The sequence below is a fragment of the Macaca thibetana genome, chromosome 18 (assembly GCF_024542745.1).
Source record: "Macaca thibetana thibetana isolate TM-01 chromosome 18, ASM2454274v1, whole genome shotgun sequence".
NCBI lineage: Eukaryota > Metazoa > Chordata > Mammalia > Primates > Cercopithecidae > Macaca > Macaca thibetana.
The window spans coordinates 32,486,844-32,504,317 of record NC_065595.1 but is presented as its reverse complement, the minus strand read 5'-3'; the positions used below and the strand labels follow the sequence as shown (position 1 = coordinate 32,504,317).

General features: G+C 49.6%; 2 protein-coding genes and 1 non-coding gene across 8 annotated transcripts in view; all 3 read right to left on the bottom strand.

The window, feature by feature from the left end:
• The window catches only part of ZBTB7C (zinc finger and BTB domain containing 7C), a 310,798-nt gene that overhangs the window by 132,151 nt on the left and 161,173 nt on the right, over nt 1-17,474 (bottom strand). The window contains exon 3 of one of the 5 annotated variants that reach the window (XM_050768147.1): nt 4,892-5,018. The exons of the other annotated variants lie outside the window; for them this stretch is intronic. Coding sequence (XP_050624104.1) covers nt 4,892-4,902 — 11 coding nt within the window. The 5' untranslated portion in view covers nt 4,903-5,018. The remainder of the gene's footprint in view (nt 1-4,891; nt 5,019-17,474) is intronic. 5 annotated transcript variants of the gene reach the window in all.
• Nucleotides 1-17,474, bottom strand: part of IER3IP1 (immediate early response 3 interacting protein 1) — a 1,095,035-nt gene that overhangs the window by 1,020,226 nt on the left and 57,335 nt on the right. Inside the window, exon 1 of one of the 2 annotated variants that reach the window (XM_050768191.1) lies at nt 6,677-6,680. The exons of the other annotated variant lie outside the window; for it this stretch is intronic. The gene's annotated coding sequence lies outside the window, so the exon portion shown is untranslated. Of the gene's footprint in view, nt 1-6,676; nt 6,681-17,474 lie in introns of those variants that run through there. 2 annotated transcript variants of the gene reach the window in all.
• Nucleotides 9,510-9,613, bottom strand: LOC126941638 (U6 spliceosomal RNA). Its single transcript, XR_007721405.1, has one exon. It is a non-coding gene; the product is annotated as a U6 spliceosomal RNA (small nuclear RNA).

The following is a 17,474-nucleotide window of genomic DNA, read 5'->3' as shown; positions in this document are numbered from 1 at the left end:
TACCTACTGATCAACTACTCTGTGCCACACAGGTGCTATGCTAGGTCCCTAACATGGAGCTACCCTAAAATTAAAACACAGTATAACAGCAGGCACACTGGGATGAGGAGCTAGGAGGCTAGTTCCAGCTCTGCCACTAACAAGTAGTGTGACCTTGGGCAGGTCATCTCCCTCTCTGGGTCTCAAGGACCTCATCTATCAAACCCAGGACTGGGCTGAGGATGCCTGTGGTCCAGCTGTTAAAGATCCTGGTTAAATAAATAATAAAGATCCCGGATCTATTAAATAACATCCCTGATGTACAAATAGTGGCAGTCTTGATCAAAGAGCTCCAAGCTTGTAGAAAACACAAGCTCAGCAACCTACCAATCTCCCCTTTGCCATGGTAAGGGCTCCTGTTTGCTACCTGAAAATGTAAGAACTCACAGCCTTGGGATGAGTGAGAAGTTGAACTGGCCGCAGGGAGAGTCACCTGGAAGGGCAGTGGCAGTCTGAGGGGGGCCAGGTGGCCTTCTTGATGTGATATGAGGGATCCCTGAAAGGCCTCCCCTGCCCCAAATAGCTGCTCCCTATCCCCCAAATCTAGGGTCCTGCATCTGGAATTCCACCATTTGAGACAAAAGTTGGGTTTTTTTCCTTTTCTTTTTTCAGCGCGGGGGGGCAAGGGGCGGGGTGGTCTTTGATTGCAGACACCTTCAAGCAAAATACACACAGCCATGAGAAGTGTGTGGTTCCCACCCTTTTAAGCTTGCCTGGGTCTTCCCTGCCTGCAGCAGGGGCCTGGCAGCTTGTGGGCCCTGGGTGCTTGGGGCTGGAGGAGTCGGGGGGGCACCCAGAAGGGACCCTAAAGGGGTTGCGGGGGAGGGAGGGCCTCCTGGGCCGACTCAAGGTCTCCTTCACCAAGTCCCAGAGGGCCTGGGAGACGGGGGCAGGGAAAGAGAAAGAGCACGTGCAGGATTTGAGTTCTCCAGGAGGGCTGGGAGTGGGAGAGTCCAGGGAAAGAGCCGGTGCCTCCCTTTGGCTAACCGATCCCTTGGAAGAGCCAGCTCAGAGAGCGGAGGAAGGGAGGGCGGGTCAGGAGACAGGGTGGGGCCTGGATGAGAGGAAACTGTAAAACCAACCGGGCGGATTCACGAAAAATTCCCGAGCGTGGTGAGGGTAGAGGGTGCTGGGCAGCACCCCAGTTTGCCAGGCCCACGCTCCTCCAGTTGCCCGGCCTGTTCAGACTGGTTTGCCCACCTTTCCCTCCCTGCCAGCCCCCTCCGCCTGATCTCTGAGAAAGCAGAATCCGGGACATGAAGCAACCACAGCCGCTCCGCCCGGCCACTAGCGCCCCGGACTCCGAGCCCGCCCGCAGCCCCCTTCCTGCGGCTTTCACTCCGCTGCCCTGCCCGGCCCAGGCGCTCCGCCCCAGCCCCGTCCCGCTCTGGACGCCCCACCTCTAGCCCCGCCCTCCCCGGGCGCCCCGCCCGCTCCCTCCCCTCGGCGTCCCCGCGGTCTCTGTCTCCTCCCGCGGGAGCCGTGGCCCTCCCCCCGGGCACCCCCGGCCTGCACCCCTCCCTCTGCGCGCCCCTCCCCTCGGTCGCAGTCTGTTTCCCGGGCCTCTCCTCCGCATTCTCACACGGCTCCAGCTCGACCTCACCACCCGCCCGCCTCCCCGGGAGGCCGCGGCCTGGCGCTGCACCGCCCCTGCCCACGGTTACCCGGTTACCGCCTGAGAGGCCGGCGCCTGCCCGGGCGGGCAGGACCCGCACTGACCCCGCAGGGGGCGAGGCGGGGCGGAGAGGAGCGAACGCAGAGCCAGATCCCCCCGCCGCCGCCGGCCGCCCACCCCCAGGCAGGGCTTCGTGCCAGACCCGGCTGCCGTTATCTGCTGGGTGGAGGGCAGTGCCAGCTGCAGGCGTCTCCGAGGCGCAAACACTACCCGTGGCCCCAGCCTCCTTCCCTGCAGCCTTCTGCCTTCTACCGGAAACAGCCACGGGGAGCCAAAGAAGGATCCAGCAACAGGAGGGAGGCAGGGGCTCCACCTCAGAGGCAGGGCCACACTGAAGCCCAGCTCACTACCTGCTGGGTGACCTTGGGCAAGTGACTTCTCTATGCCTCAGTTGTTGCATCTGTAAAATTGAGAGAGTAATAGTATTCACCTCACTGAGTGTTGCGTTTTGGTGCCTGGCACATAATAGGGACTTCATAGACAGTAGTTACTATTATTACCTCTTCCCCGACATTTGGGGTTTGGCAGAGGGATGTATAGGCTACATGGTCACTAAGGATCTGTTAAGCACCTCCTATGTGCAAGGGAGGTCACATGGTATGATGCAGGAGTCTTGGAGTTAGATGTGGGGTTGAATCCAGGCCCTGTCACTTCATAGCTGTGTGTGACCTTGTAGAAAGTCTGTCTCCTGTCTGAGCTGAAGTTACCCCACAGGAAAATAGGGACCGTAATGCTCATCTTCCCGGCCAATGCTGGATTCAATGAGATAATGTACAGGGAGTGCCCAGGGCAGTTCTCAGCACACAATAGTGCCTCTCAGTAAATAAGAGACGCAGGATGGAGAGGACAGGCTCAGTTTCTGCTACAGAAGAGCTCTGGGCAGGTAAGACCTATGGGAGAAAAATGTCACTGAAGAGGATGAACGTTAGGTGCTCAGCATGAAGTCAGTAGGAAGGGCTGAGGGAGGGCAGGCCCTCCTGTCTAGGAGAATGAAACTGCTAAGGGTGGGATGGCAGGCACTGGTGGAGAATGTTTCCGAATGGGGCCCGTCGGTCCTCAGTGAAGCGGCAGCCACTGGGCCTGAGAAGGGATGTAGGGGTGCTGGAATGACTGATGTCAGCATCTGCTTTATTGGAGAGGCCCCAAAGATGGCTTGGCCATCTCTCTCCCATCCTGACAGGAGAACAAAATGAAAAGGACAATTGGAAAATGAGCCCTGAGTAAAATCTCCCCCCTTTATAATGACTGTGAACGTGGCCAGGCATGAGCATGGCCCTGGACTGTGGCTGTGTGACTCTGAAGCTGGGTTCCCTCATCTGTAAAATCGTGGCCCGGCCAGATGCTTTCTAGGCCCCTGAGCTCCTCCCTTCTTGAAAGCAGCATTTGCTCTGATCCGTAGCAATGTGGGGGAGAAGCCACTCCTAGAGGGTGCAGGGCCCGTCTTCATCCCATCACCCATTCCATGAACTGGCTGGGAGCCCTCTTGAATGAAATGGAAATGAAGTGGGGCTTAACAGTGGGACAGCCTCCCCAAAGCAGCTCAGGAAGACCAGCTGTCCCACTGAATGTGTGATTCTGAGAGCTGGAATCAGCCTTTCAAGCAGATGTCCAGCCCTCTTACTTACAGACAAAGAAACAAAGCCTAGAGAAGTGAAAGGACTTGCCCAAGTTCATGTGTCTCTTGAGAGGCAGAGCTACCTTTCAACCCACTGCACCATATTGCTTCAATTAATTTCACTAACAGCGACAACAACAACAACAAAAAACCCAGTAAGCTGGTGACCAAGGCCATCCAAAGTCTCTTTGAGTCCACTTCACGAAAGCAAAATGGAAATGCCTTAGCTTCACTACCAGATAAGAAAGTGCTTTAGGAAGTGAGAACACTCCAAGCAGCCCAAGAACTGCCACAAACAGTGTCCGAAGCTGGAGGGGGTTAACTAGGTGGGCAGTTGGCAGCGGTTCCTGCCAGGTCAGAGGGGATTTGCCTTTGTGATCAGTACTGCAGGCTCCATGAAGACAGTCCAAGGACACTGGGCTCTGATACTAATATGCATTTTTATTCTGCAATAATTTTCATACTGAGTTCAAGAGGCACCAGCTCCAAGTACATAAAACCAAATCAAATTAAATTAATTGATTTTATTGAAACCTGCTGCAGTTGTATTCAAGCCCACAGCCAGGGGCATGACCCTCATGAAATACCAAAGGGGCTTTTGAAATAATTAAATTAATCACACCCTGGGTTCTGCACAAGGGCTTGCTCCTGGACTCATAGACAGGCACATACCCGGGCCCAGCAACGAGCAGGAGAGGAGCATGTGGCCGCAACACAACCACAAAATGTGGTGCTGCCTAGGGGAGCTGAAGACTCAGACTTCTCATTCCAGGGTAAGCCTTTGTTCATGCTCTTTTGGCAAACATGCACATACACACACTCTCACACTAACCCATACACACAGTCACAACACCACTCATACACACACACACAGACACACACACACACATACACACATATATATATATACACACACACACACTCATCTGCTAGAATTCCCTTCTCTCTCCCTGCCTACCCACGGTTCAGATCAAGTGCTCACCTGATGATCCTCCTTCTTTAACCCACCAGGACCCCTCCAGCACTTGGATGATGCATTTTCTTGTTGGCTGCTGTTTCATAAGCGCTTTTTTTGCATCTCTAAGTAAAGGCTAGTAAGCCCCTTGAATGCAGAGAATGGGCCTCCCTGGCTTCTCTGGATCTCTCAGAAAGCTCGGCATAACCTAGAGTATGAATAACTTAACCATTGTAAGTGCTATGCACTTGGAAGGAGCTCGACATTTATTAAGCACCTACTGTGTGCTAGATACTGTTCAGATGACTTTAGACATATTAACTCATTTAGTCCTCACCATAAGCCCCCACCCCCGACATCCGACCAAGTTGTGATTGTTGTTGTCCTTATTTTACAAATGAAAATAGAGAGACACAGAAAGGTCAAGTAGCTTGCCTGAGGTCACCCAGCTGGCAAAGGGAGCAGGGGTATATTACTTCTTAGGAAATCTTAAGCCAAAAAAATTCTATACATCCTGTTGCTGATCAAGAGGTGGATCACCTTGTGCTTGAACACATTCCTACAAACAAGTATGGTTACAAAATCCCAGCATTACAGGGACACTCACCAACCCTTCATTTTACAGAGGAGGAAATTTGCAGTCCAGGAAGGGGAGGGTTCTTGTCCCAGGTCACAAAGCAATTTAGAGGAGAGCTCCCAGCCTCCTGTTGGCCCACAGCTCAGAGCAGCTCTGCCTGGGAGAAATGTTACTGATTATTCCAGTTCCTCCTGCATTCGAATATAAGACAACACTCCGATGTAGCCCGTCCTTCAGAGACAATGAGTGTCCAGTGATGAGCAAGAACTGCCCCGCGGAGCTGCCCATACTCTATGGCCCAGGTCCTCCTCTGTATTCAATGGGCAGAGTGAGGGGAAACCTGGCCTTGTTAGGGATCAGACTCCCAAACTGCAGCCTCATCAGCACCTGCCCTAGTCCTTGTTGTAACCTGCTGGGACACCTTTGAAGACAAAGCCTGTCTTGCTGTCCCTGTTGTGCAATGAGCTTTCGAAAGCCCCTGGCCCTCACCACCGCTCCCCCGCAACCTCTGCTCCTTCCACACCCCACCCACTACCAAATGCTATGCCCTCAAGGTTAACTTCAAAATAAAGCCCTGGAGTCCAGCCAATAAGAATCCCCTCCCTGGCTCTGAGAACTTGAGCTGCTTAGTAGGAATGGGGAACTTGAACATCGGTCCCTCTTTGCAGGGTTTGCACAGCTCTGTGACCAGCACACACATTCTCTGCCACATAAGCCTCATTTTACAGATGAGGAAACTTGGGTAAGGGGTGGGGAGAGGCCTGCATGCCGAGCTAGTAGGGCCTGGATTCAAAGCTGGATCTTTCTTTCCCTCTTTTTAAAATGACCAACTATTCTTATTAACAGTATGGCATGCCTGTCTGGCACACTGCATAATACATTTTTCCCAGATTTTTTGACTGAGCTCTTTGATTGCCTCTTCATAGGAGAACAATTTTTTAAAATTGTGGTAAATGTTTATATTTATATATGTGTAACATAAATGTTATTTTAACCATTTTAAGGCAAAATTCAGTGGCATTAAGTACATTCACAGTGTTGTACAATCATCACCACGATTTCCAAGACTTTTTCATCAACCCAAGTAAAAACTCTGTAACTGTTAAGCAATAACTTCCCAACGTTCCCCTCCTCTGAACCTTGGTACCACTAATCTACTTTTCGTTTCTAAGAATTTGCTTCTTCTATTTATTTATTTGTTTGTTTATTTTGGGAGAAATAAGAACACTGGGTAGGAAGAATTTGCCTATCATAGATGCTTCATAGAAGAAGAATCACACAATATCTTGTTGCCCTTTGTGTCTGCAGAGTCAACTCTCTTCACCAGTAAGCTGGACTTCTCTGCTTCTCAGGCCCCCGGTTTCTCCCTGCCTCCCTCCCAGGGATGCCGTTGGGGTGGGAGTCCCGACATGAGTGATGTCATCACAGGGAGGGCCAGTCCTATGGAAGCTCAGGGTCCCCGGTCTCCAGCAGGTAGAAGCACCTGGCCTGGTCCTGAGCGTTACCGACAGGACCAATGAAGCAGCATGTTAGGGGGCAAGAAAAAGGAGTTTCCAGCAGGCAGATGGGGCAAGGAGTGACCCCCAAAGCGTCCAGGGGCCCGGGCACTACACTGCCACAGGTGGCCAGGGCGAGCCGTAGATGGACCATATTGGGCACATTTGGTGATGGTTTTGCTGAAGTGGGCCTGGAAGCTGCTGTCCACACTGGAACAAGCCTCTGGCACCTAGTGGGCGCCTCCTGAACTAGAAGGTGGCTCAGTTGTGTTGTCCTTACTGGATGGGGGGAAGTTGAGGCTGTTTCCCCACTCACAGCCCCCGGCCCCGGAAAGACGCCTCTTCCTCTGACCTCAACCTCAGCTGGAAACACAAAGCAGAGCCTGCTCAGCCCCACCCTTCTCTGGTCCTCAGAACCTCGTGCTACCCTTCTACCCAAGCTGGCTGTGCCCGCTCTCTGCACAATGGCCATCCGGAGGTAGTCCTGTGTCCGGTCCTTCCTTGGCCGGAGGCAATATCCAGACCCTTCCTCCACCCTTCCAGGCCTCCCGCCCACTCCTGAATCTCCACTTTGAAAGCTTTCCACCGACAAGTGATCTCTCACAACCGCCTTCACTTCCCCTCCCAGTCCAACCTGCCCCTCCCACAGGCCCCAGCCTACCCATTTCCTCTGCCCTTTTCACCCTTTGGCGCCAGAACTCAGCTATTCTGAGCCTTTGGCCCAGCTCTTTCCTCCTTCCAGCTGCTCCTGTGCTGGGGCCTCCATCTCTTGCTTTTTCTCTTTGGAGTTAACTGTTACTTAGCCCTGCACCCTAACAAAGAAATGCACCCTGAAAGCCTGTGGCACTAAGGTATGGGGGACATCAAAGGTAACCAGACTCAGCACAGACCTAACACTTGAGTTACCTATTTGGAAATGTTAAATGCAGGCCACTGCATCGCTAGATTGTGTGTGTGTGTGTGTGTGTGTGTGTGTGTGTTTGTGTGTGCGCGTGCACCAGTAGACTCTGGGTCCTTCCAAGAAGCTTTTCAAAGCGATCTTTCTCCCCCTTGCCAGAAACAATTAATAGTCCTTTTTTGGTTACCTGAGTTTCTTCCTTCTTGTATAACACAACAGCCACAGGGTTTCCAGGTTTCTTTGAGAAGATGCTAGGGCAATGACTGCAGAGCTTATAAAAGTACACAGAACGGTATGTTTGAAAAGATCATTTTCTGTATTCAGCTCTGAAAACCTTTCCCTAAGAGCAGCAACAGTCGGATAAAGGTGACTGCCCACATAAAACAGTTTTAGTAGGGTTTCAGATCCCTTTCAGAGTGTGGGGAAGACAGAAGGGAGGGGAAAGGACTACCAGAAGGAAAAACAAGTCCACATGCTTTGATTTGGCCTTGGTGACCAGAACAACACACTCTGAGGGTGCCACAGTCAATATTCGCTTCACTGAGCTTCTTATCAGGCTCCAACCCATGGGGAGCAAAGGGCAGAGCTTGGCAGGAGCCCAGGTGCTGTGTGAGGGTTCAGGGTGAGGCCTAGGCTGATTAAGCTGTCCTGGGCCTTTAGGTCAGAGGCTCCCTGCAAAGAGGTCCTTGGAAAAGGCTTACTGCTGCGAGACCACCTCCTGGGATCCCTGCACCAAAGTTTTCAGGTCTGGAAACTGGCAAATTTTTGTTTGACAAATATGTGGTTGACGTGCAGGTTATTCTAAACATGACACAAACCCCACAAGTTATAAGGGGGGAAAGTGGTAGATTTGATTACAGAAATACCACAATCCAAGTTAAAAACAGACTGGGAGAAAATATTTGCATTGTAAGTTACAGACATAGGTTTAAATCTATAATATACAAAGAACTCCTATGCATCAATAAGGAAGAACATGAAATATAAATGTCCACCAACATGATTTAAGTTGCTCAATCTCACCAATAATTTTTATTAATAAAATGTAAACACCAACTCTTAGGTGCTGATGAAGAAATAGGGGAAGGCAGCTCTTGTAGATAAGGGACACTAGATTAAAGAGCTAGAAGACTTGAAAGCTTATCACCTGTCCTATAAGACTCAGCAAATCATTTTCCATGCTTGGGACAATGTCCTAGTTTACATTTTCATGGAAGTTGCGTAAAGGATAATGTTGGTCTTGTGTCTCTTGCATCAGGCATAAACATGGCTTCTTATACCAATCCCCCTTCTCAGAGCAGCTCAGAACACTTACCACACCTTTCTCCTTGACCCTCACCTCTCTGGAAGATTAGAAGCAGAAGATTTATTGGATCAACTTCTCAGCTGTGGAATCTGAGCAAACAGAAGGGAAGTGGCTGAGGTAAGACACCCCGGCAGCCCTTGATGAATGTTGCAACTGATCCGGGGCACATGCCCTGTCCCCAAGGGGGTCTATGTGTACCACGGGGTCTGCTGTCCAGATGGCTGCATGGGGCATGGGGAGCAGGCAAGGGCTACACAATAGAAAGGTGAGCTGTAAGAAAGTGCACTGACTTTATTTTCAGGCAACCTCGGGTTGGGACTCTACCTCCTACTGCATATGCTGCTGCACGCATTGTCCCATCTTTTTGCATCCTGGGTTCCTCTTCCATAAAATGGACACAGTACTCCTCACCTCCCAGTCCCTTGCCTTGCCATTGTCCTTACCACTCAATTGGACATATTTCAGAGACAGCTTTACCCTGCTGTTACTAACGGTTTCGGCTCCCCAAACTAAATCACATGACTTCATGGGCTAGAGCTGTGTCTCCGGAGAGGTCAGGGATCCCAGGGAGCTGACAGCACTGGGGCCCTGCCATCGTCACTTTTGAACTCGCAGCACCTGGCACACTGTGTTGCACATGGCACATGGAAGGTACTACGAAAGAATAGCTAGAGAATGAAAGAAGGAAACTATGGATGAGGGAGCCGAGGGTCAGAAAGGTGAAGTGTCCTGCCACAGGCCATATGACCCATTAATACCTGGCAAGCACTGTGCAGTCCACTTTCTTCTTTATCAAGGGCAACTGGAGAGGAGAAAACACAGCCAAGCATACTGGCTCATGAAGTCTCGTGTTTGCCAGGGAAAGTCCCATTTTACATCTGTTTTTTTCTTATGATTATAATAATAACAATGCCCACTTTTACTATCAAAAGTGTCCCTTTTTTCCTTAAAAATATGAACTGCTTCACGAATTTGCGTGTCATCCTTGAACAGGGGCCATGCTAATCTCTGTATCATTCCTATTCTAGTATATGTGCTGCTGAAGTGAGCACAGAAGTGTCCCATTTTGGATGATAAAGTCTCTGTTCTCGCTGTTATGAGGGAGAGTGGATGGAAGGTCTCTGTGTTTCCCTGACTCCATCTACTCTCCCACCCCTCCCCTCTCCTGACCTGCCAGAAACACAATTAAAATGTCACTTCATTATCTATTCATTGAAAGCCACACTTGAACTGCACTCCCCACAAAGGCCACCTTCCCCCAGCAAAATCTGCCTCAAGAGTGTCCTCATGGCCTGTGCAATGGGGTGACGGGGTTCTCAGCTGCTTAACTGCCTTCCACTGTATCACCAGCAAGTGGACCAAAGATCCTGCCTCAGCATTCTTAGTGTGCTGAATGATGGGCACCTGCTTGCCAGGCCTGTGCCAAAGAAGCCCTCTACCCACACCCCACTAGCTAACTAGTATCCAGCCTTCCTATTCTGCAAGGGCATTTGGGCCTGAACAGCGACTTATCCATCACAGCTCCTGGGGGGCCTGGCAGCCTCTCCAGAGAAGGATGCGCAGGCTGAGATGAGAGCTGGGGTCTCTGAGATCCACCCACCTGGAGAAATGCTGGATTTGAGGGGAGGCAGAGAGGCATCATGAACACAGAGAAACTTCCCACCCAGGGGAGCTCACCAAACCTGGGGCAGCCTCAGGGATGAGCATTTTCAGACATGTTCAGGAAGGCATGGCTAGGATGTTGGATCAGGGGATGGGGCCAGCCCTCCCACTGGTCCTCAGACCTTTAGAGGAGGCCAGGAGGAGAAAAAGAGCCACTGACACCTTAACAGAGTAAGCAAGTACTCTTGGGAGAGCCCCTCCACACCTACGAAGTCATTCAAAGCCTGGGATCTGGAGGTGCCTCTCCCAGAGCCTTCCTCAGTTCAGTCACCTCACTAGGCCCACCCCACTCCTCTGCACCTGTCCCTTTTGCACTAACAGACGACAGAGACCCCCACTCCGCCCCTGTACGACTGCAGAGGCCTCTGTGGTTGCTGCCCAGGCCTTTCATGGGAGTGTGGTGCCTTCGCCAGGACTAGCCCTCTCTCCGCCCCACAGGGCAGGGACCCTTCACTTTCTGGTCCCACAAGGAGCTGTGCCCTGGGTTCTGCCTACAGCCTACACTCAACTGTCTCTTACCAGCCGCCTACCTGAAAGTGGGGCATTCAATCTGGAACCTGAGGTTGGCAGGGCCCAATCTGCTGGGCCTGGACCCAGAGACTCCCTTGGCAGTAGAAGAAGATGGCACCAGGTCTCACTTAACTCTTTCTCTGGCCCTGCCTGAGCTCTGGAGCCCCATGGTCCAGTGCTCCCAGCCCTGGCCCCAAGTTAAACAAGAGGACAAAACCCAGCTTGTGACTTCTTCCCCAAGCTGGCTGACACCTGTTTTCCCTAAGGGAGGAACCCAGGCTGGCTTTGGCCATCTCACCCCCTCCTAGAGAGCAATGGGTATGCCACACTGGGCACTCCTTGAGGTTAGGCCCTCAGCCCTCTTTCTTCTGAATTCCTCTCTTCTTCTAGCCCTCACTTCCCCTACCTAGGCCAGGCCCTTCACTCTGGGAAGAGTATCCCAGGAATCATCCATCACCAAATTCTAGGAGCTGATCTCAGCAACTACGCGGCTGGAAGGAACCTGGAAAATCCACTGTGCCCATGATGGGAATGACCATTAATGCCTGGAGGGCAGGGATGCTGTACCCATCCCTGCAGCCCCAGCCCCAGCGCAACCCAGACACACAGCTCTCAACAGAGGCTTCCGGAACTGCGTGTGAGTCCTAGCTTGCTGTCTCCCTGGCTGCCCTGGAGGCTGGCCCAGAGCAGGCACATAGTAGGCATCTGTGAAGGAAGCAACAGGTTCCTGCCGGATCCTAGGTCCTGGGCTGGGCACTCTGACTACTTTATGTGGGACAACAACCCTGCAAGGTAGATACCATCATCCTATTGAATGGATGAGAAAATGGAGGCTCAGACAATGTAAGTGGCTTCCCTGAGGCCACTTGGCAAGTTATCAGGCCAGACTTCAAGCTTAATCCTTCCAGTATCTGAAGCCTGTGGTCTTTCCGTTTTCATGTCAGTCACTCAATCCATGCATTTGGGGATATCAAAGCCAAATAAGAAGTAGCTCCAGCTCTTGGGTAGTTCATACTGAAAGAGGCAGACAGTTTTGTTCACAGCTACCTGGGACAAGAAACAGACGTGGCCAGGCCTGCCCCAAAAGCTGAAACCTACTGTGTAGGCTGTAGGCAGAGGAAGAAGGCCACTCTTCCTCTGGAGTTTGAGAAAGGCATCTGAGAAGAGGTGGCAGTGGATTCGGCCACAGACAGAACATGAGGAGGCTAAGGATGAGAATGGATTTTAAGCCGGTGGGAAGATGGGTCTGCATCAGGGGCTTCCCAGTGCCCTTAAATGTCATGATGGCCTGTCAGGCAGCCATTTGCACAGCCTGGTGGAGCAGGCAGGGGTGCAGGGAGGACTGGAGGCTGGGAATCTGCCCAGGACCTGTTAGGTTTCTCAGCAGGAGCTGCAGGCCTGAAGCAGGTGGGAGCATTGGGAGCTGGGAGCCGAGTTTGTGTGCCCTGCCTCCATGAGTGTGTCTGGGAGATTCAGGCGTCCTCCTGGCCTCCATCAGCGGGAGCTGGGGGAGAGGGAGACCAGTGAGCTCTGAAAGACACACCCACCACATCGTTGCACACTTATTTTTCCCACACACTTGACTGGCGTGACCCACAGGGTCACAGGGAATGGCCTTCACTGGGCTGGCAAGTTGAGGGCAATGACAGCCCTCAGTTCCTTGGGCGGCCCCTCCTTCAGGGAGCTGGCCTGGGGCAAAGAGGGCCTTCTGCTCTGTCCCAGGCCAGCCTGCCACAGTGGGGGTGGGAAGGGCCGCCTGGTCCTGTCTGCTTCTCGCTTTTTCTGCCTTCAAGGTCAGCACAGTTCAGGGAGGAGACACTCACAGAGTGTCCGAGCACAGGCGCTGTCTAGGGGGTGGTGGGAGGGGAGTGTGGGGCAGGAGAGGAGCCTCTGGCACAGCCATGAACTCACTACAGAGCCTTCCCAGGCCTCAGTTTCCATTCTGAGAATGGAGGCCTTGGAGCAACTTGAAAGCTTCGACTTTCCTCTAGTTCTTGAACATGCCGTCTTCCTCTTCCCAAGATGTTTCCAGACGGGAGTGGACAGTTAGTTTACTTCAAGTTTTGCTAGTTTTCTATTCCTACACTGTGATTTGAACAGTCCTGCTGTGTTTATGATGTTAGACCCAAACCTGACTAAGAAAATCAGTAGATCCCCTCAAAGTCCAGGAAACTCATGATGATTAAGCTTCCACTCCACGTCAGGCCCCACACCAACTGAAAAGGTTTATGTAGATTATCTCATTTCATCTTGACATCAACTCTGGGAAGTGGCTGTTATCATCTCCATTTCCCCTAGTTTGGTGTAATTTCTTAAAGTCCTGCAGTGGTTTCCCAGGACCTTCAGGATAAAATCCAAACTCCTCCCAGCCCACTTTTCTAGCACCACACCACTCCTAACTGGGCTAGTCCCCTCATGGATGGACTGCTTCTCCCACACACAGTCTCAGGGTCTACGATACATACCCCTTTCTCATCCATTCAACTTGTATCTTTCCAAGGCCTGACAAGTCCTTCTTCTCCCCAAGGAAGAGCAGGCAGTGGTGGGAGGCAGGTGAGGCCCTAGGGCACCACACTTAAGGAGGCACTCACTGTCAGGTGCCAGGCCTACACTTGCACGCCCCTGAGAGTGAGCACCTCTTTAAATTTTACACTGAGTGCCTCACTTGCCTCATCCTTGTCCTGGCCCTGCCCCAGAGACTCAATGCCCAACCCAAAGGACCTCTCCCTCCTCCAAAGTCCACAGCCCTTCCTAGTGGGTCCTGTCACTGGACTGTGTCACGGGGACTGATCTTGATGCCTCGTGTGAATGTCCATCGCTACAGGGCAGAGACCACTTGTCCCCTGTCCCCATCCTAAAATCAACAGGGCTTGCTCCAGCTTCCAGACTGGCTCCCCATCTGCCCTCCCTCCTTCATCCTCCACCCCATCAACCTAGAATTCCAATTCATCTTTTAGAATCTATATGAAAATTATGGTTTAGCATTGTATAGCCATTAAAAATTATGTTTCCACATGGGTGAATTCTTCTATAACCTGGCTGACCTGGCTGCAAGAAGAAAAGATTAGATAATTTGACTATACAAACAAATTTATATGACAATTCCCATAAGTAAAGTCACAAGCAAATAATAAACTGGGAGAAAATATTTTTCACATATATCATACACAAAGGGCTAATGTCACTAGTATATAAAAGATTCTTAAAAATGGAGGGGCAAAGAACCAAAAATGCAATAGCAAATGGACAAAAGATATAAACAGATAATTCACAAAAGGCAATAGTAAAAATGATCATTAAACATGAAAAAAATTTCAACTTCACTTATAATAAAATAGGTAAAAACTAAAATTACAATGAGATACCATTTCTTACCAGTGAGATTGGCAAGAATTCCAAAACTTGACAATAGCATCTGTTGGCAAGGTCGTGGGAAAACAGGAATGCAAACTGACACAACCCCATGGAGGGGAATCTGGCAACACCTAACAAAACTACATCCTCTTCAACTTGATAATCCCATTTTTAGAATCCCAAGCATATGAAACACACATGCACAAGCATTGTAGCATTATTTGTAGTTGCAAAATATGAGAAGCCACCTAAGTGGTCATCCGTAAGAGAGCAAGTGAATAAACCATGATATATACACACAATGGAGTATTATGCAGCTGTAAAAAAGAGTGAGGAAGACCTCTATGGACTGATATGAAGTGATTGCAAGGAAATATTATTGAATGAATAAAGTAAAATGTAAATACATCTAAATCTGTATCTATCTGTCTACCTATCTATCTATCTATATATATGCTACCTTTTCTGTAAGAAAGGGGAAATAAGACAACATATAATTTTGCTTCTCTTTATACAAATAAATAGATGCATAAGAAGAAAACAATTAAATTGATTACCTACAAGGAAGCAATGGGTTTCAAAGCAGAGTGACATATCTAACTATACCTTTCTGTATAGTTTGACTTCTGAAAGCATGTTAATGTCCTACATATTTTTAAAAATTAAATTAATAAGAATGAGAAGGAAAAAAACCCTCAAACTGAAAAAAAAGAAACCTAACTGTAGTTCAAATAAAGACTATAACCACCCTGAAGGATAGAAAAAATCAGGAAGGAAAGACTAATCCTAGTAATTTATGAACATGGCATGGTGAGGTGGGGATGAAGGGAAGGAGGTTTGTTAGTTGTAGTGATTTGGGTGAAACAATTCTAAGAGTATTTTAGATGTGATATAGGATGAGTAAATGAGTGAATTTTGTTGACAGTTTGGGGAGCCCAGGTTTCACTGCTGAAGAAGGACATGCAATTATGAGAGGGGGAAGGCAGGAAACAACCCAGTAGAGATGGATTGGAATTAGAGGTATTGGTGTGGATTCACGATTTCTAAAATACAAATATGTAAGTGTATGTGCATGTGTATGGGTGAATAATATGTGGATGTATAGGTATATGGATGCATGTATTTCCTAGTTTTGTCCCCTGAAAGGGCCAAGGTGCAAAGATACACAGCAATGAGCAAACCCAGATCTGGGTGTCTAATACCATTCCTCGATAAAAGGAACCAGAGCGCCCCAGAGAAATGACTGATTCCAGGGCTGGTGCAGGATAGGTGCAAGATAAGCCTGGAAATCTCCTCTATACCAGAAAGTAAGAACATACTCAAAATAGGGATAGTGGTGTATCAAAATATCATAGGTGAGAAATTCTAAACCATTGGAAAAACCAGAGTTCATCACTCTATGCAGATAATACATAAATACATTCTATTGCTTACAGTAGAATGCCAAGGGTCCACTGGCAAGAATGGAGGCAGTGCTGGAGTTGGAAATGCATCATTGTGCAATCTCGTGTTAATGATTGGATGAGCCAAGAATCATCAATGGGTGCTACATCTAGGGAGAGACCGATGAGGAGCAGGGTACTGCATGGTTTTAAAATGTCTACCCATAGACCACTTGCTAGTTCCAAGGCAGAAAAAAAAATCATCCTATAATGGAGAAATCAGACACTGCCTGGACTGAAAGATCAAAATTAACATCACCAATGAGGGCCTCCTGATGATGACCTGAGAAGAACCAAGAGGGCTTATGCAGGGTTCTGGCCAAGAATACAAAACCTAGATCTAATCATGAGGAAACATCAGACAAATTCAACATGAGGGAATATACTGTATTACAAATAAGTGGGGGCATTGTATTCTTCAAAGATGTCCATGTCATAAAAAACAAAGAAAGGCTGTGAAAAGGTTCCAGATTAAAGGAGATAAAGAGACACAACTAAATGCCATATCCGACCCTAGATGAGATCTACTGGAGGGAGAAATGCTGGGGAGAACATTATGAAGTTAACTGACAAAATAGGGATACAAAGGATAGATTAGATAAAAGTGTTGTATAAATGTTAAATGTATTGATCAACCATGCTATGATTATGTCAGAGAATATGCCTATCCTTGGGAAGCACATGCTGAAGTATGAACTTACCCTCAGATGGTTCAGGAAGAACACGTGTGTGTGTGTGTGTGTGTGTGTGTGTGTGTGTAAGAGAGAACACAAATGATTAAGCAAGTGCTGTAAAATGCGAACAGCAGGTAAATCTGAGATATGAGAATATAAGGATATTCTTTGGATTATTTTTATGTTTGCAGTTTCTCTGTAATTTAAAAATTTTCCCAAATAAAAAATGTAAATGTATGTTCCAATATTTGAAAGATGGTCTCTTATTTGTAGGAGTGGACTCTCCTCAGTCAGGGGACTGCCAGCAGGCAGCCAGGCCAGGGAGGAGTTCCTAATCAAACCCATCTGGGTTCAGTGTGTGGCCTTGGAGAAGTGACTTGACCTCTCGCGTCTCTGCACCCTCCTCTGGGGCCATGCCCACCTCATGCTCTTGGAACAATTAAAAGAGATGATGCCTGCAAATACTTGGCCCAGGCCCCCCATAGTGTGGGCTGGACATCTACGGGAGCTATGACTTCACTGGCGGTGTTATCATCAGCATAAACCCCTTTAGGACACAGAGCTGAGAGCTGTCTACGTTTCCAAGAGCCACTTCTGGTCTGGAGCAGGACCGTGAGCCAAGAACAAGCAGCACTTGCTAGAGGGTGGCTTCCACCAGTAAAGTGGCCCCCTCACCCTCCTGTTTCACCCTCAGGCCTCAGCTTCTAGAACTCAGGTGTCCTCATCTGCAAAAGCCTTTCCTTTTGGCTGGCACTTCTTCAAGGCCCCCTCCTGGTGACTCTTGTGGCACCTTGCTAGAACTATTCTAGTCCCCTCCTTCAGCTCCTCCTCTCTGGGTAAGGGACCCGAGGTGGCATTTCAGTGTGGATTCATTTATGGCCCCATTTTTCCTCTTCCAGGGAAACCTTTTGTGACAGTGCCATCATTCTTGTGTTCCTGGCAAAAGGAACTATAATCCCTGGTCAACAGGAAGGTGTGTGCATGTGTGTGTATACACGTGTGTGTGTTTGTATGTGTGTCTGTGAGCTGTGGACTTTCTTGGAGGCCATGACATCAGCCCTTAGGCCAGGCCTGGCGTGTTGAGAACTTGGGTCCACCTTGGGGCCAAGGCCTGTGCTTGCCCCTCCCACCCCACTCCGCTCTTCTTTTGCCCCGGGAGGCCGACCCCTGCAGACACAGCAGTGGGCTCCCTTGCCTCTGGCCTTGTGTCAGCTCAGCCTGTAGGGCCCTAAGTGGAGAATGGAGGAAGGGAGTTTGGGGTTTGGGGTTGG